The 19,540-nt window shown below is 38.9% G+C and overlaps 2 protein-coding genes across 7 annotated transcripts in view; one reads left to right on the top strand and one right to left on the bottom strand.

Annotated features, from left to right (window-relative positions):
- The window catches only part of LOC111869179 (ral GTPase-activating protein subunit beta-like), a 4,392-nt gene extending 1,268 nt beyond the window's left edge, over positions 1 to 3,124 (top strand). Inside the window, exons 3-4 of the mRNA XM_023860460.2 lie at positions 2,072 to 2,330; positions 2,782 to 3,124. Coding sequence (XP_023716228.2) covers positions 2,072 to 2,330; positions 2,782 to 2,899 — 377 coding nt within the window. The 3' untranslated portion in view covers positions 2,900 to 3,124. The remainder of the gene's footprint in view (positions 1 to 2,071; positions 2,331 to 2,781) is intronic.
- A 6,315-nt stretch (positions 3,125 to 9,439) lies between these two features.
- The window catches only part of LOC111869176 (protein croquemort), a 35,743-nt gene continuing 25,642 nt past the window's right edge, over positions 9,440 to 19,540 (bottom strand). For 4 of the 6 annotated variants that reach the window (XM_023860455.2, XM_023860453.2, XM_023860451.2 and 1 more), the window contains 5 exons: positions 18,885 to 19,156; positions 17,172 to 17,448; positions 15,822 to 15,895; positions 14,800 to 15,125; positions 11,889 to 12,795 (listed from right to left, as the gene is read on the bottom strand). In XM_023860455.2, the coding sequence (XP_023716223.1) occupies positions 14,831 to 15,125; positions 15,822 to 15,895; positions 17,172 to 17,448; positions 18,885 to 19,156 (918 nt within the window). In that variant the 3' untranslated portion in view covers positions 11,889 to 12,795; positions 14,800 to 14,830. Of the gene's footprint in view, positions 10,373 to 11,888; positions 12,796 to 14,799; positions 15,126 to 15,821; positions 15,896 to 17,171; positions 17,449 to 18,884; positions 19,157 to 19,540 lie in introns of those variants that run through there. The other 2 variants (XR_002843622.2, XM_023860454.2) reach the window with 2 other exon arrangements.

The raw sequence follows: 19,540 nt of genomic DNA on the forward strand, positions 1-19,540 counted from the left end.
TTCATACACACTTAGACCTAGTGTACCAAGTATAGGCCACGCCATAGCTCAAGCGGTTAGTCACTGGCTTCCCACTGTGGCAGCCCGGGTTCGATCCCGGGTCTGGTCAAGTGGGATTTGTTGTGGACAAAGTAGTGCCTTGGCAGGTTTTCTCCGAGTACTTCGGTTTCCCCTGCCAATCTTCATTCCACCAATTGCTCCACAATCACCCTCAGCAATCATCTGGGGCTGGTACAATAGGCCAGAAGTGGCTGCAGTACAAAGGACTTAGTCCCACCCCACTAGCAATAAAACAGTAATAGTGTACAAAGTGAATTTGTAATATGGAGTTCATGTTTGTTTGGCCTTCCATATGGGTCATTATCAAACCACATGATGGATTTGGGTGAAATATGTTTCTTTCATTCCCCTTGGTGCTACAGCTCAGGGCGAACTTTGGCCTCATGAATGATCTGCCTCCATGCTTCTCTGTTCATCTTTCCTCTCCATCCTTTCACTTTCATTTTAAGGAGATCATCATGTAGATCCTCCAACCATCTCATCTCCTTTGCTGATGTTGATTCCTGTTCAATCCATCCAACCGAATCTGATTATCTGGTTCCCAAACAATTTAGTTTTTATGTGAGTTTGTGAGCCTCATGCACAACACCTAACCTGGAGGACTAGGGTATCCCTCTTCATCTGCGTCCTACCCCTTGACCTATCCAGCATGGGTAACCCTAGCAATAGCTGTGCTACTGCCGGCATAGCTCTCAGGGTCTCAGGAGCGCTCACACCCCACCACCACATTAAGGTGGAGACACTATCAATGGGGAATATGTTTCTTTAACAGTACATATATCCAGAAGCTGTTCAGAATAACATTTATACACTTCATAACAGACACTTTTATATCTTATGTACTTTTTAATGTATGTTTACTGTTTTTGGTAAGTGTATGCAAGAATATGACTTTCACACTATATCTAAGATTTCCTATTTTTTCCATAAATCTTCCATTTTTTATTTCCATCCAACTATTTCCTCTGCTGCCTGAGTACTTAGCAGAACCGTCTCATTGTGGATCATCCCATAGGTCTCCTTGTTTGAAAATGAATTCTAATGACCTCCTTATTATCATTATTCTAGCAATTCTTTTCACATGTCCAGACCGTTATAATCATTACTCTCTTAATCCTATTAACAAATTCTGATTTTTGGGTGCTCTGAGAATTTCATTTCTGGTTCTCTTAATGCTTCTTAAAGTTTCATACCTGTTGCTAACATTTTGCTTTGGTTCCTCTTTGTAAAGGTTCATGTTTTGGCACTGCTTGCTAGTACTGTTCAGAATATACTGAGGCATATAGACCCATTGCTGGGCAACAGCCACAGAATAAGCAACTGCACAACAACCGTTGCTTGGTAATGGATCTGCAGGCAACAGCCATTGGTAGACAACGGCTAATTAGCAATCACATGGGAACCAACAGACACAAACGCAACAATGACACAGCAACAGAGTAACGGTGTTTTCTGTGCGGTGTGTGCTGAGATGTTATAAGCAGGACAAGTTAGTGGACAGAGTCAGTGAGTGGAGTGAGTTGGATAATTGCTGGGGTTCTGTTGTTGTGAGATGTTTATGTGAGAAGCTGGTAGCTGAAACCAGGGGACATTTTGGGAATGCAGAGGAAGGGGCACATCCGCCATTGGAAGCCGTTGCCAGAAGACTGGTGAAGACACAGCAGACTGCGAAGACTCAAATGTGTGTTCTTGTGAACTGTAAAGTGTGTGAATTAATGGAAACGGTTATAATTACTTGTAGTCACTGATCTGCAAGAGTTTAATAAATTCAGTTACTAATTGAAACCACATCTATATAGTCACACTCATACATGTGACAGTAATTTATAGAATGATGTATTGCATTGTGTTTCTTCTTTTGATCTGTTCTTCCATCTTCCCTTCTGAGTTGATATCACTTCCCAAATAACAAGAACTGTGTTGAACATACCGTTCTATTAGTACATCAAGATACCTGTTTATAGTGCTTGGTATAGGAACAGATATTCAGGATGAATTGCTGTTATTGCAGCTGACTTGCTGCGAGCCACCACCACAGGTCTCGAAGGCGGCAGTGGCAGAGTACCAGACGAACGTGACTGCTTTCTTATATGCCTGCATGCCTTGGCCAGTGGACTGTTTCGAGTAAAACTTCAGGGCCCTGCAGGTGGTCGGACAAGCATTGCAACACCTCTAGTCGATGGAATGGTCGTAAGTCGACGGGCTCTTGGCTCCATGGTACGCCAGACTGCACTGAACATGTGTCGTCGCAGGAGACTTGATAATGACAGGTATGATCATCGTGAAACCATCCTATACAGCAGGTAGTCCTGTCCCTGTAGGCTTCTGATTTATTATGGATAGGTTTGTTTCCTGTGATGGTGTATAGTGAATAGAAAGTACTGAGTATGTCACTTAAGAAAATATATAAACAATGACGACTTGCTGTTTTGGAATCTCATCGTGTGATTCAGTTGATTAGAGCATCTGTCCTGTTTACTCAAGTCATGCTTGAACAGAAGTGTTTTATTGTGTGATATCAACATGCTACATTTGTATAGTAATCAAGCCAGGAGTATAAATTATGATCAGTACTTTGAGGCTGTTTTACTGTTGTATGTGATTCCTTTAGGCATATAATTATCTGTTTTTCAGGTTTTGTAAATAAGCCTGGTAAGTCATGGTTAACCTTGACAGTAAGGACGTTAAATTGCTGAAGCAAACTTTACTTTCTGATTTCAGTTATCAACCACCTCATTTACGACGACGCATCAAGGTACAAGAACTAGTTCAGAAATACCGATGTCAGCTGAGCTACCCTGAATTGCTTACATACCTGTTTAGTGACCCACCCACTTAGTCGACTGACAACTCAGGTTGCTTAGTACCTCATACTGAATGTTGAAATATGTGAAGAAAGACGCTTCCACATTTAAACAACAGTCAACTTATATTTTCATTATTTTTATTGGTATTTTGGTATAGAACATGTGTTCTCAACCTGTGAACAGTAAGTAAAATGTAAAGCTATCCCTGTAACAGGCTGTGAAGACCCATAGGGTTTTGAGACGTTGAGGGTCCCACATTTTCTCTAGGCAGTCGGCTCAAAGATAACGGTAAGGTTGTCAGCCTTGTGCACCAGCTGCGCTTTACTTCCCAGGAAAATTCTTTAACTAATTCCTGGTACTCATCTCTAGAGGCTGAGTCGACTCGAAGGCCATAGTGCGGCCGGAAGGATTAGGTCAATTGAAAAAATCCAGTGACCTCATCAGGACTGAACCTGTCACCTTCCGGCTTGTAGCATAGTGCCTCAACCAACTACACTACCTTGTGCCCTGTGAACAGTAAAATAGTTACTATAAAATGTCTTTTGCAGATGCAGATGAGAACTGTAACATGGACACACAATTGTAGTTTGAATGACAAGGCTGAGCAATTTAGACAAGTACCCATCACAAGGAGAATGTCTGGACAAATTCCCATACAAAATAACTCCCATTTAATGTCCCTCAGTTTGAGGTCAACTGAATACTAAACCCTTGTGTTTGTATGTTAAGCACTCATTGAATCAAAAAATGTTCCAGAGATGTTGTAAAGTTCTGTTGGCATGTAAAGAGGACTGTATAAGCATGTACCATACCCTTCCTTCCATTATATATATGTATTTAATAACGTACACTGAGCGATACCTCCTTCTAGACCTCCTGTAAGTTTGCCTGTCACAGTTTGCATGTGACCTCAGGCATAAACTGCCTTTTCCCACTGAAACACAGGGATAGTGGGTTTAAATCCCACTTGAGGCATGGATGTTTGTGTGCATTTATTCTGTGTGTAGGTAGCAGCCTTGCAACAGGCTGATCCCTTGTGCAAGGAGTCCTGCTGTCTGGGTAGAAAGATCAAGGAACTAAAAAGGCAGCCGTGGCCCAACAAAGGGCTGTAGAGCTCCAGAGAGACAGATTATAGCTTATACTTCATTCTTGTGAGTATGAAGGTTACACTCGAATCATGAATTCAGTAGCAACAGAAGGTAAAGTAAGTAAAGCTATCCCTGTAACAGACCATGAAGGCCCATAGGGTTGTGAGATGTTGAGGTTTCCACATTTTCTAGATATTCGGCTCATGGATGAAGACAAGGTTGTCAGCCTTACGCTCCGGCAGCAACAGAAGGTTTCTGGAACAAATGAAACATTTCAATTTGTGAAGTACTTTTGTTCTTAAAGGCCCATGTTAAGTGGGTCTTATGTAGCTCACAGACAGATATGCAAGAGGCAGCCCCTAGGTGTCAACAGCTGTTGGAATTGTGACTAAGCAATCATGGATAGTTGACTGTATGTTTCCAGAGTAGAGATGTGGGGCAGGAACACGGCCATTAGCACATGTGGCATAAGGAAAAGATGTTGGGCATGCAGAATTTTATAGGATTTGAGATTGTCACGGCCGTGGTTACCATACTTATAGTCGGTTGATGTTTTGAAAGAATATACAGCTGCCATCTTTGGGGTTGAAGGATAAGCCAAGAAAGAATACCACGTAGGCCAAATCACAAAAAAATATGTTTGTTGTTAAATGGATCTTATTTTGGAAAAATGTACAAGTAAGTTTGAGTAATGCCCTTTTTCTTATTCTTTAAAAATTGTTGCTGGTATCACAGATTTCAGACACCAGTGTCATGTGATTACCCTGAAGATGGATGTTCTGTCATAAAGTGGCCCACCATGGGGGAGTGACAGTAGGTGATGATGATGGCTCTGACTTATGTAATTAAGCAAAACTAATAAATTTGTTAAAAATTTTGGCAGTTATGGCTGTATTTCATAAGCTTGTAAGTTTATTGGCTTCCCCCACATGTTTACTCACCCTTTACAACAATAATCTGCACTTTTATTATTTTTGTTTGCTATATATTTAGGGTTCATAACTTGTACTCTTCTCCAAGTATAATTAGAATGATCAAGCCAAGGAGGATGCGGTAGGCAGGGCATGTAGCACGAATGGGGGAGAAGAGGAATGCATATAGGATATTTGTGGGAAAGCCAGAAGGAAAGAGACCCTTGGGAAGACCAAGGCATAGGTGGGTGGACAATATTAAAATGGATCTTAGAGAGATAGGATGGGATGGTATGGATTGGTTTGATCTAGCTCAGGATAGGGACCAGTGGAGGTCTCTTGTGAACATGATAATGAACCTTCAGGTTCCATAAAATGCTGGGAAAATATATTTAGGGTGTTTATATTATTGACAGTGTCTTGTTCATGTTCCAGTTTCTTCATACAGCAGAACCTAAAGTCAAATTATTGGGCATCATCCATCTTAATGGTTATACACAGTAGAGTTCTCCTTGCTTTGGGGAACTTCACTTGAAGACCCATGAAGTCAGTGTGTCATTTGTGATGTGTGAAGCGAGCAGAGGTTTCCTTTGTGTATTACATTTAGTGAAGTAGAACACAGCTGACAGCTCTACACAAAACTGAAATATGAGCTGTACCAGCTGTGTAGAATAGAAATTACATCTTGATCCAGAACTGCATGAAGAGGTCTCAGGATTCACTATCTTGTTCATTCATACTGCTTCCTTATAAGAAGACTGCACCCTTTTATTCTGAGAATTATTTTATGATTTAAAATGAGGCACAAATCTGATATTAATTAATGGATGTTTAAGTATTTTTTAGACATGTTAATTTTGAGTGTGTGTTGCTGGTTTGTCAAAAAATGTCTGTTATTATAGACACTCAGAAGTTTAAACTTCATTATGGTTTCAGTGAATGCAAGTAACAGAATGTAAATTATTAAAGAAACTGTGATGTAAATAAAAATTAAATTCTTGCTGTGTGTTATGGGATATTCATAAACTGGTGTGTAACTTCAGCTCCCAGCGTTTAGCTGCAAACAAAACCCTGAACTTTTTGGTCGAGTAACCTCCAGTGACTATCGTGAGCGTTGCTGCAGTTCCGGGCTTTTAGTTGAGGATTTGGTAGCACTGATACAGAGGAAGGTTTATCTCCAAGAAATGAGACAAGGATGAACTTTGCAGTCTTGATTGTGCAAACAAGTAAGGCAACTAGGCAGCCATTATCCACTTGAACCTCAAGCAGTGTTATCTGATGGCCTGATCAATCTCATTGCTAGACCATGCTTCACACACACACAATTTTGTTGAATGTCTTTCACAGCAATTATAGCAAATCCTTGACTAAAAGCTCAGAGCTATGGACAGTGCTTTGCTCTTTAAGGTCGTTGAAGGTTATTAGATCAAAAAGTTGGGGGGGGGGGGGTTTACTGCTGTACCTATAAATAGTGCAGAAAGCACTGAATTCGTGTGCATTTATGTGCTCTGCCCCTTAATGCTGGTTGGTTACTCAGTCTCAGTCCTGGGAGAAATTACATTATCTGCAATAACTCCTGTGCTCGTGAATGCTCCCAAAGTCCCGATTTCGCTTACATTTCCTCCTGTACCTACAAATTGTGCAGTAAGCCCCTTAATGCTGATTGGCTACTCAGTCTCACACAAGATTAAATGATATCATCTGCGATGACTCCAGTGCTCTTGAAGGTCGTTCAAGGTCATTAAAACAAAAAGTTCCAGGTTTTCGTGCTCCTGAGGTGGTGTAACAGAAAGTACCGGGTATTTCTTTACATTTCTTGCTGTATGTAAAATATGTGAATTAAGCACTGAATTTGCTTGGCCCTGCCCCTTAATGCTGATTGGCTACTCAGTCTCATTCAAGGTTAAATAACATCATCTGCAATCAATACTGTGCTCCTGAAGGTCCATCAAGGTCATTAGATCAAAAAGTTCTGGGTTTTCGTGCTCCTGGAGGTGGTGTCATCAAAAAGCACTGGGGTTTGTTTACATTTCTTGCTGTATGTACAAAATGTGCATTAAGCGCTGAATTCATGCGCATTTACATGGAAAGTACTTTACCAATGAGCTAACGCTAACTCTTAACCAGTCACCTAATAGCTGACATCAAACTTACAAAATACCTTACCATCCCCATTAGGACAACCATTTTCTTTCTACCTAAACTTCCCTCAAATACAACTCTCTTAACCAACAGCCATTTTATTTCCTGATCTTGAAATTTTTATTAAATTTCTGTCATAGCTTGCATTCAGTGGCACAATACAGCAGAAAAAAAACTTATCACTTGGGATTGAACCCTGGCTCTCATGCATTAAAGCCAACTGATCTGCCACTGAACTGTTGCTCATTATGTGAAATGCATCACCTAATGTTGGATATCTTCTGAGTTCAGTATACAAAAGAAAAATTCAGATACTCAAAATTTTGTTAGTTATCACTTTGATCTAAACATAAAATTTGCATGCCTTTTGCACAATGCATCCATTTTATGGAGTTCATTCAAAGAATGTACAAACATTAAATTAATGTTGTGTATGCAAGACAATCAACTATTAAAGTTTACAATTATGTAAATATGGTTCTAGCATTAATTCTGAATTCAGGAGAATAAATTGAAAGTTTATTGTCTCTCATCCCATTAATGTGAGCATCACTGGTAATGACCCTGCTGATATTTCTGCTTTGAATGATTGAGGGTGCATATCCATCCAAGGTGATGGTTGTAGCAAAGTGCTTATTCTTCAACACTTCTTCAAAATCCCTGGTAAAGTTCTATCAGATTAGATGATTTCACATGCCAGAAGATATGTTTTATAATTAACTTTGAGAGCAGTCTTAGCTGCTGCCTCACATTTAATTGGTGAATGTATGTATTGCCATTTCATATCCTTCAGCACAAGTTCTGAGCTAACATCGACCCTGTCTCAAGAGTCTGAGTGAATTAAGTGTAACGTAATGAAATGAACCAGTGGACCAGAGTATACTAACAGCCTCATCCCAATGGTACTTACCTGTTTCTGCCATCACATGCCCTTGAGCTAATCCCCCCTGACTTACAGGATTCTCCAAACACACCTACTGTGTTTCAGAACCAATGTGAACACATCATCCTCAGACTAGGACACACTGCCAGTAGCTCTAGAGGTACCCATGCTGGATACAAAGCACAAGTATGTCATGTGGAGAGTTTGGATCATGATTGATTGTTATGGAGTCCTTGAAGAGGGGCAGTGATGACAGGTAAGGATTGAGAAAACAGGAAAATTCTTAAATTCCTTCAGGTTTTTAATAGTAGATGTAACAAGAGTCCTTAACACTGCATTATCACTGCCTGCATCTGGCCTAGCCTCCTTATGTCAACTTAGTTCTGAAAATGGTCTATCCTAATGTAATCATGCATCTACCCAAAATAACACCAATGTCCTGACCCTAGCCTGCTGCTTACCTTTCCCTGAACCTGTCATTATTCTCCACACAATGAATAAAACAAGGAATTCATATGAAAACACAGTCTATTTCCTTCCTTTAAGTACATCATTTTTAAATCCAAGAACTGCAATCATAAATCTTCTGGATAAGTTTAAAGTCACATATTTCTTCAGGAAGAAAAAAATAATATACAGTATCACATTTTCATCCATTCAATATGTAAAGTTTCAAGGAAATCAAAATTATGAATATTCAGTAGTAACAAAAATACATTTCCAAATGTCAACACAGGATACAGTGTATGAAGATATATTATGTTTGTACATATGAAGTATTACAGAATATAGCATGATCCAGTGTTGTAATTAAATTCATGGAGCAGTCCTTGAGAAGGTAATAGTGACACAGCTAATGGAAGACATTCCCAGCCCTTTATGCAACCTGAAGGTTCCGTTACTGCCACTGGTCCCTACTACAACTCTGCCATGTTAAGAATGTGGTAATGAATCTCTGGGTTACATTAGTTTTAAATTTCTTGACTAGCAGAGTGACTATTATATTCTCAAGGACTCTCTAACATGTATTATGATATGACTAGCTGCATGGCTCAGTTTCTAGCAGGGATAAGAATTTTGCATAATCGCAATGTCAATTTCCACACAGAACTTCCACAGCAAAGCAATTTCTGGCAACTGCTAAACAAGCAGAAACACAGCCTGGGACTTATAGAGAAATTGCTTTTAAGTTGCTCCCAAGTAAGGCTTGAAACATACACAGTATGTATGTTATGTGAGATCAACAGTATCAGCTTCTTGGTTGTTATCTTCTGAGTAGCGGTCTTCAAATATGATATCCATTATGCCAGGAAAAGGGTCACCTTGCCATACAGTCAGCCAACACCAGGCAGTTATGAGAACAGTATTTATGTATCATTATGTTAGGTCCTTTTAGTTTATGCAGTTCTCGGTGAAGGTTATGTTAGATTATATTATGTAAGATTTGAGGCTTTCACAGCGGTGACTATGAAGAAAGCAGTCTTCTGGGATTTGGCAACGTGTATATGTGGTGTTAACCGATGTTTCGGAGGAACGTATCACCTCCATGATACGTTCCTCCGAAACGTCGGTTAACACCACATATACATGGTGCCAAATCCCAGAAGACTGCTTTCTTCAGATTATATTATGTTCTTCAATCAGTAATAAGTAGAGCAGTCACCCTAGTCTCCATGCAGAAATATTCAAAAGCAACAGCCAATAGCGTGACTTAGAAAAAAGATGGGGAAGGGAGGAAGGTCAGGAGGAGCAGCAGTACAACTCTAGAGCTCAGCTTTACCTGTCACATGATGTCACGTATCATGTGAAGAGGAAAAGGGCACGGTGACTAGATCGGCTGCTCACACTACAGTAATACTGATGTTTGTTTCACACACTGCAAGAATGTGCTCCTTGAATGAAAGAAATTTGTTTTTCTACTCTTGGTATTTTGAATTTGTCCAGTTTTCTTGCACCTGGCCCAGCACACTTGCAGTCGATTGCTTATGGTGTTAAAAATTATCAATATACGCGTACATATAATTGAATCAAACTCAAACTAACCCAAACAGGATAAAAAAGTTAATAAACTGATTTTAGTAATCTTACATTATATCCAATGATAATTTTGTAACAAAGATCTATTATATATTGCACTTCACAAGTCTATTTACATATTACATAACACAAGTATGTAATAACAAAAAAATATATCTATTAATGATTCCTTTGAGTTTAAGACTCCTTTTACAGAAAAATCGATGATGCATCTCATAAAACAATCAGATGTGTTGCTATATGGAAAGAGCTCTGTTAAGATGCAACACCAAAGGTGACACATAACAGATGCCTGTCGATAAGAAGCCTTATTCTGAACCACTTTGTATGGTGTCCAGGGAAAATGACACCATTTTATCAAAAAATAACTCATTGTGTATTCTAACTTGTGGACCCATTGTATTTAAAACTATATTAGCACACATCCAGTCACATTTCACACATCTGAAACAGAAAGTATGATAAAAATTTGTAATTAATCCTGGACTATGATCAAATAGTTCTTTGAAGAATTTAACCAAGACAGTATCATAAAGGTAGCCACTAATATGGACTATGAACAAACAACTGTTATTACAAATCTTTTTCCAAAACATTCCAAGTAAGCACAAATGACCATCAGCATGACTGTTTACAATTGTAACCAAATTTGTTACAAATATTGCCAGTCTTCAGAGGTTACATGTAAAATCATGGCACCATTAAAAATGAAGGCACATGTGAATGTATAGCAAAATATATGTCAGTGGATATTATTTTACCTTTTAAAGAACACAACATTTCAGAAACTGGATCTGTTTCTGTCCTCAGATGAAGGGTTGAGGCATCTAATCTCTTTGGTTCATTAGAAACAGCTAACCTCAGTCACTGTCCATAATCACTATTGTGTCCATTAGAAAAGATATAACCTCAATCAGTGTTGGGTCTGTTAGACAGACATAACATTTACACTGGACAGTGACTGAGGTTAGCTCTTTCTGACAAACCCAACTGAGCAGGTGTCAACAACCTCTCACCTGAGGATGGAAACACACCCAGTTTCCAAAATATAGTTCTTCAGTGTTTCTTAAAATTGCATATGATGGAGCAAGTCTAAAAACCCAGTAATTCCAAGTGTTATACACCATCGTCAGAATCCTTTAGAACCTACTCACTGTATACAGTTATGCACTAACCCTACCCATTAATTCATACAGTACATGGGACGAGCAACCAAAGTCACCTTTCTTCTCAGGCACTTTTAAATTTAATGTCTATGAAAATATTAAACTATAAAAAGAAACATAGGATAAATGGACTTAGATTTGCACCACGACAACTGTTATGTCCATAAATTGTTACAGAAAGAGGCAAAATATTCTTTTAATATACTTATAACTTCCTATCGGCATAAGACAAGCCTCATTTTTGAAACTCTAACGATAACTTTATCTTATGGAAGAACATCACAAATTGACTGTAAATCACATGTAAATTATCATTTTAAAAATTGTTCTCTTCTCTCTCCTTCATGCAACTCTCATTACTCGCCAAATATACCCAAGCTAGAGAGGTCCCAAAGATCAGACCCACCCCCCCACTACACTCAGCTGTCACCGTACTTATCACAGCACACAGGTATTCAGGATATAAAGTACAAATTGAGAACACTGTACAATTCTGAGTCTTCATGTTTCCACTGGTTAATGAACAAACACTGTTAGGATAAAGGCACACACAAAGTTACATGGGATTTGAAGTTCTCACTGCAGAGGATATTGAGGTTACAGGTGAACCTCTACTAATGAACTTTCAAGAAACGAAGAGTTCACATTTATGAATGTTGCACAGACTAATAAATTGTGACTTCCAGTTAATTTAACAAACACAGAACCCTCCACTTACAAACATTTTAACAAATTAACATCAACAAATTTAATATATCTTATGACAAAAAGAAATTCAACTTATGCATTTCAAAGAACACATTATGTTTTTAAGTGTACAGTCTTCTGGGATGTGATGCCATGCACTGTGGTGTACAGGTACCAATGTTTCAGTGTAACCAATATTTATATATCACTTTCCCCTGCTTTGCTTCCTTCTACCCTCACTATGAAGGCAGCAGGTTACTCTAAAATCGTTGTGTGTCTGTATGCCAGACGTTGTGGCATGACATCACATCACAACGTAAAGTTATCCCTGAGCTCAAGCACCATGCCACAAACATGTATGGGGAAGTGGAGGCAAGTTTCATGTTCTTAATGTCACCACTAGGTGGAACATCATGAGGGCAAATTTTGTCTTTGAAATTTCTTACACCACTAAAAGCATGCATATTTTGTAATTTAGTGTCCCTTCCTAGTATTAGTTACCCGTGTATCTGCTATTACCAGCACAAGCTCCATATGCAAAATATCAGAATTGGAAGAAGTGCATTCACTTTATGGTAGGCAGAGATCCAGTGAATGATTCAAAATTCTTACCTTTATTTTACACTTATTGTCATGGAGAGAGCAAATACCATCATCAGTACACAACCCGACAGGCCATGACTGACCATTACCCAACAAAATATATTAACACATTCACTCCCATATTCACAGTTGGCCATTTACTGGTGCTGTATCTTCACCACTTTATTTGACTAAGATCAGACAGTAACATGCCACAACAAGACAAAATATTTCTTTCACATTGCACTTTAAGCATGTAGTCTTCTCCTCTGTTGCTAGATGGAGCATGTAGCTACAGTTTGCAGTTCTTTGGATGCCTGTAGATTGTTTGCTGTTCATTTCCTTAGTATGAAATACTGCAGACTGCTAGTGTACTATGACTGGATTGGCTGGTGTGCAGGAAGTGAAGGTATTAACATAATTTGTACTGGTCTGCAACAGGAAAGAAAAATGAATCAGATGGAATTTACTAGACATATCACCATGAGAATATAAGTATGCTAAGTCAGCATTTTGTCTTCACATCCCGTGAAATTCGCAAGATTCAATATTACTGTGATGAAGTTCTATAAGATGTATAACGTTTAAATAAACTGAATATGAACTTCTGGGTTATGGTACCATTTAATTCAGAAAAAGCCCAATGTTTCAGAGGAACATAGTGCCTCCATCTTCAAGTCAAGCAAGAAACCAGCAGGAAGCAAATGAGCAGCCAGTGTAGCTGGTGTCTTCCTCGGATTATTCTTCGATCTTCAAGACTGAGGTGATGTATTGTTCCAAAACACCAGGCATTTTCCGAACTGCATGACATTACATCTCAGATGAACACAACTTTCATTGTGAGAACACTGAATCCAGCATTTATATTAAGTTATTTTGTTTTTTTTTTTCCTTGGCACTACAGCCCCAGTGGGCCTAGGCCTACCTTCATGAACTTCTCCATTCATTTCAGTTTTTCTAGATCTTAGACATATGGTAGGAATGCTTGAGTAGGTGATCAGCTCATCGCAACGCCTCTACCTGTACACAAACACAGAAAAACACACACAAACATCCATGCCCTGAGTGAGATTTGAACCCACAATCCCGGCTTCTGAGTGAGCGAAAACAGTGCATGCCTTAGACCGCTCGGCTACCATGACCAGCCTTTTGTTTTTACAGTTGTTTTAAATATCAAGTTAAACAAATGTTCTGGGAAAAGCATATAACAATGAATTAACAATTATACAATTTATGGTCCATTTCTATTACACTCAACATACAGTGTGAATAAAATAGCTACAGAATTTTACACCAAGTTACTGAAAAAAGAAAACCTAAAATAACTGGTTTCAGAACAATGCAACTAATCAGAAGTAAGATCTTCACTGGTGGATTTGGTTCTCATAATGGTGACTATGAGAAGTACTGTCCTCAAGGTGGTGTTGTATCCGATACAGTCATCCTCTATGGGTAGGCTATTCTACAGATTACAGCATATTCCCAAAAATAATACTCTTCAAGACACCAGAAGAACTCAATACTTTTAATTATTTAAGATATAATACATTCTATTAAGGAGAAAAGGATTTGAATGCAAAGACTGTAAATTCTGTCAAAATAATATCGCAAATGTACAGCTGTCCCTGTGTGTAATTACTAATTAAGCATCACATCAAGAACATGCAGGAGTAAGTGGAGGTATAGCTCCACCATTCTTAACCTCAGCACTAGTCAGCTTCACACCTGAGAAAAAGCCCCTGGTATCCATTGTGTAGGAAGCTGAGTGGGCCCCAGAGCTGGTCTGGATGACACAGAGAAGAGAAAAGTCAGGAATTGAGACCTGACAATTCAGGCATCCAGACCACAGCCTAGAAGCTGTATATCAACTCATAAATGAGATCTTCAAATCATCATCAGTTTCTAGGCATATAAGAATATGAGTTCATATGGCACTTCTCAGAATGACGTTATTTTGTGGTAGTTTATTACATACAAGAACTGATGCACTCTCTTAATGCAACACTTGGCCAGCTGGACTGCACGCTTGTGCCGCTGCAGTAATTCAGTACATGGCTAACACACACACAAAACTCCATGGCCTGTAGTCTGCAAGCAAACTATACCGACCAAGTGGCCACCACTTGTCAGCAAAGTTAGTGCCAACTTTAGTGAATAGTGTGTCGCGTGGTCAGTGCAACAAATCCCAATGGCCGTTAATCTCGGTTTTCTTGACAAGAGCCGCTATTTCCTTGAAGTAACTCCTCAGTTATTTTCACGAGGCTGAGTGGACCCTGTTCCAGACCCACTACATCTCAGAAAATCTGGTAGTGCCGGATATCGAACCTAGGCCTCTAGATCTGTAGCCAGGAACTCTGACCACTAGACAAGAGATGGTCACTGTCTGATATAGGTAAACTAAGCTAACAAGAATACATAATAAAAAATGATGCCCACCTTTCTGGTAGTCTTTCATGTCCATTCTGTTCTACTTCTCCTCCTCCCTATTCCTTTCCACCTCTCTTACAACTGGCGTTCCTGACGAGGAGTCGTTTGCTAAGAGTTTGTCGCTATCATCGCCATCCCATCCTCTCCTCAGTGTTATGACTATGCCACAAATTATCAGCAGGGCACCAATTCCAGCCAAGCCAAAAAATGTAACCCAACCAATTGCAGGAAGACTGACTAGAAGCTTTGTCAGGTCTGCCAAATTATCAGAGAGCTCTGCAGACTGGGTGAACCATAGCATAGGAATCATTACCTTAGGAACATTGTTAAACAGTCTGAAAAAGAAGATATATCACTCAATGGGTTAGAAATTCACAGAAGTTTTCATGTCTTCAGATTAGTGGAGCAACTGAGGTAAGCCATTGTATACTCGGGAGTAAAACATTATTACAGCAAACAGATCATGTGAAAAATTACCTGGTATTGTTTGGTTTGTTTACTTTAATAAGATTGGCTGAAAAGAAAAAAAGGTAAAGCTATCCCTGTAACAGGCTGTGGACGTCCATGGTGTTTTCAGACGTCAAGGCTCCCACATTTTCTAGGCAGTTAGCTCACATGTGGCAGTGAGGTCAGCCTTACGTGACACCCGGCCGCCCTTTACCTCCAGGACGATTCCTGGTACTCATCTGTTAGTGAACCCCAGGGCCATACTGCTGCTCAAATGATTAGGTCAATTGAAAAATGTAACAACCTCTTCAGGAATTGAACCAATGACATCCCGGCTTGTAGCACAGTGCCTCAACCAATTGCGTTACCATGTGCCCCTACATAAGATTAGACTGTTATCATACTTTATGAAAAGCAGTCAATATGGAATCTGTACATGCTATTACAATCCATGATGTAAATGTTACCATCAACTGACTGATGCACACTGTTAAGTGACTAATAAAGTTTCACAATTATGATGACAAAATTAGCTTCAAACTCTAGAATTTCCAAATAAGCAACACAAACTTCAAAAAACTCACTTCGAATTTTTGTATGGCCGTAAGAGGATGTTGATCTGCACACGTGCTTTCACGTCTAAAGGAATACCAGTATGCTGGAACAAGGAAAACACAGTGGTTATTCTACACAGGTAACTCAACACACGGTCTTACAACTTTATGGAAATGAGGCTGAAATTTTATGGATAAACAGGGGTTTGTCCCTCAAACACATTAATAACACCACTGTAGTAATATGACAATCATAAAAGAAGTGGTAAAATCCTGACACATTTTAAGTATAACTGGAAATAATGTGCCCTTATACTGTACAGCTCATGTTTGTTCAGTTTTAAGGTCATGTCATTCGCATTTGGTTGTCTAAAGGACTTTCATGAGGATGTCAAACTATCACTGACTTCACCTACAGAGTCCCAGTAATGGAATCTGAAACTGTTAATATTAGGAAAGACACAACAGTTCCTTGGTTACACAGAAAAGCCCACAGTACTTCCTCAGCTTACCTTCAAATGACCACATGTATGAACAGCAAGACAGCCTGTTCTTTTGTCTGTTGATGTATCACACCTAATGCCACCTACTGGCAGAACTGCTGTACAAGTTATTAATGTTGGGCCTATCTCCCTGGCTGTGACACCTTCAATTAAAATGTGCCAGGACTATCTAATTTGCTAGTGACGTGAAGTGGGTTAAAGGGCCGGGCCGCAGTTTCATAAATCAAGATGTGTTCCTAAAGTTCCTTTTTCAATCCTGTTACTTTTAGATCATCCTGCATGCTGCGTGTCACTGTAAAGATCTACAAATAGTTCAGGTTTTTTTCCAAAGCAAACTGAGTTAACTGTATACAAGTCTGAAGATTAATGTTAGACAATGTTATAAGCACGATACTTATGTCATACATTTTTTGAATTGTTTCATTTTTGGTCCGTGTTGTGTACACAACACACAACGCGTAAGAAACATCCGACCATAAGCCTACACAACCTCAAGTTGACATTTCACATCATCGGGACGAATCAACAAGAAGGAGCCGAACATTTTACTTTAAATGTTTTAAACTTTTAAATATTTTAACATTGACGGCTCAATTTGAGGGCAATTTTCAGATGGAATGCAAGAGTTGTACGTGCATTCAATGCTACTAGAAAGTGTTGTGCTTTTACACTTCGACATCTGTAACAGCGTCCACGCAGCTTACATACTGTGTACATTAAACAACGCCAGTGTTTTCATGTGTTTGTAATACGTGCCTCTGATGATGGTTTCTTTTGAACCAAAACATGTAAGGCAAGTGAGATAAATAAGTGACCTAAAAACATTGTTACACTCGACGGATTTTTCATTGACAATTTGTTATGTCATACAACTTACCGGTTCCACAGCAACATAGAATTCATGCAAATCTTGTTTTGGATTTAATCCTCTTATGTTTAGTAGATATGAAGGATCTGCCTTGTAAAAATGTGGAAAGGATATATAGGCAGGTGCTCCAAAACGACACTTTGAAATGCTTCGTACACCACTTGGTGCGCATTCTTCAGTACAAGCTGAAATTTCATGGGTGCCAATGATCTGCCTTTTTGCACAATAACATCGGTTGTCAGGATACTTTGTTCCGTTATCAAGTGCCCTGTCATCTCCAATAAACCTACAACAGAAGAACATATGACATTCATTAAAGGCTTGCAAAAGCTCGTTAACCATTACTATGTTGATTATATCAACCCTCCCTTGTGCCTGTCACTGCTAGCAACACGAGTGTTCATATGCAAATCTATAACTACCTGAAATTGATGAAATAAATCATATATTCTTACTATCAACAACGTGATAAGCATGTATTTCCTACATGGTTAAATCTTTGACAAAATATATGTTTGTGCAGGACAAAATCACAATAAATATATTAACTAATAAATCCTTTAAAACTCTGGCAAAGTTCAAATACTTGGGAATGACTTTAACATCTCAAAATTACATTCAAGGAAAAATTCAGAGATTACTTTGGGGGTTGCTTTCTCCCATTACATTCACACTCTCAATTTCCTATTAGAAATTAAAATATAATAAAAAAAGGTACAATTTTATCTGCTGTTTTGTATGGGTGTGGAACTTGTCTCTCACCCTAAGGAACAAACCCAGGCTGAGGGTTTTGAAAATAGAGTGCTGGAAAAAAATGTAGAGCTGTAAGGAAGTGGCAGGAGGTTTGAGAAATATGCATACAGACAAGTTTCATTACTTGTACACCTCCCAGATATTATCCAGGTGATTAGATGAAGAAGGATGACATGAGCAGGACATGTAGCATGCATGGGTAAGATGAGAAATGCATGTAAAATTTTCACTGGAAAACTCTGAAGATCTAGGTATAGATGGCGAGTGATGTTAAAATGGATCTTAAAGAAACAGAGTTACAGGAAGTGGACTTGATCATCAGATTCACAATACAGTCCAGTGGAAGGCTCTTGTAAACACAGAAATGAACTGATTATAAAGGATTCTGACAATGCTATATAAAAATTGAGGTTACTGAGATTTTGGACTTCCTCTATTGTGCGGTATTCTAAAGAATGCAGTGTTATCAAAACTCGACGTTTCCATTCTCAGGTGAAAGGAAGGAAGGCACCTAATGTGCTGGGTCCATTAGGAAGAGCTAACCTCAATCACTGGATCAGTTACTAGCTGGTTAGGTCTTTCTAATGGGCCTGACAGAGCAGGTGCCTTCCACCATTTCGTATGAGGACGGAAACAGATCCAGTTTCCAAAACACCATGGTCTTTAGAATACCAGACAATGGAGAAAGTTCAAAAACTCAATAATCCTGGGCGGTAATAAATATTTGACTTCTATAAAAAGTGGTAAGTTTCTTGAGTAGCTGAACGACTGTTTGATCCTAAAGGAGGGACCCTGGTCCATGGAATTGGTATAGGTAATATAACTAGCAATTACAAGGTAAAGGAAATCATCTGTGAGAACACGGACCAACTTAGGCTCAATCAGGATGGGTTCCGTTACTAGGATTCTGTTGTTGCAATGAAGAAGCTTTGGTTTCCTATATTAGAAAGTATCAAGAAACATCATTACCTGTAGGCTTCTAAACCATGTTTTGAATATGGGTCATCTGATTTCACAAGATCAAGAGAACTACACAATTCAGGTGCAAATAATGCAACCTTATCCACATTTTCCAGAGGTGGGAAAAGTTCTCCAGTTGATCCAGTTATTCTGGCACATTCTCCATCATAATATGGGGGATACTGCTCATAATTCCACGCATCCATTATGCCCAGTAAATTTAAATTGTCTGTTCCTGTATGCATATTGAACACCCCATCATATGTTGGTGAATTGTTCCGCTAGAAACACACGAGAGTAATTAGGTATAAGTACAGTAAAACTTTCCAACAAATAAAATAGTTCTGACTTTAATCCACTAAGATGAACAGTTATATAAATTTGGTGGTCTAATGGCTAATTCACTGAGCAGGTTTATTCATCTTCATAAAAATAATGTAGTTCTTCCACCTTCTGTACTGTAACATAGATCTGACATGCAAAATTCACACTTACATATTTTGTGTAATTTCTGCAAAATAGGTGCACCACTATATGCAACAAAGTTCATAAATATCTGCCAACTAAATGGATGAAGACTTGGTTTCTAATCCTTTGCTCGGTACAGATAAAATAACAGTGCATGGTGACATCACCCCAGTTTGTTTGCAGGTATTCAAAGATTT

Source organism: Cryptotermes secundus, unplaced genomic scaffold, assembly GCF_002891405.2.
Source record: "Cryptotermes secundus unplaced genomic scaffold, Csec_1.0 scaffold1441, whole genome shotgun sequence".
NCBI classification, from domain to species: domain Eukaryota; kingdom Metazoa; phylum Arthropoda; class Insecta; order Blattodea; family Kalotermitidae; genus Cryptotermes; species Cryptotermes secundus.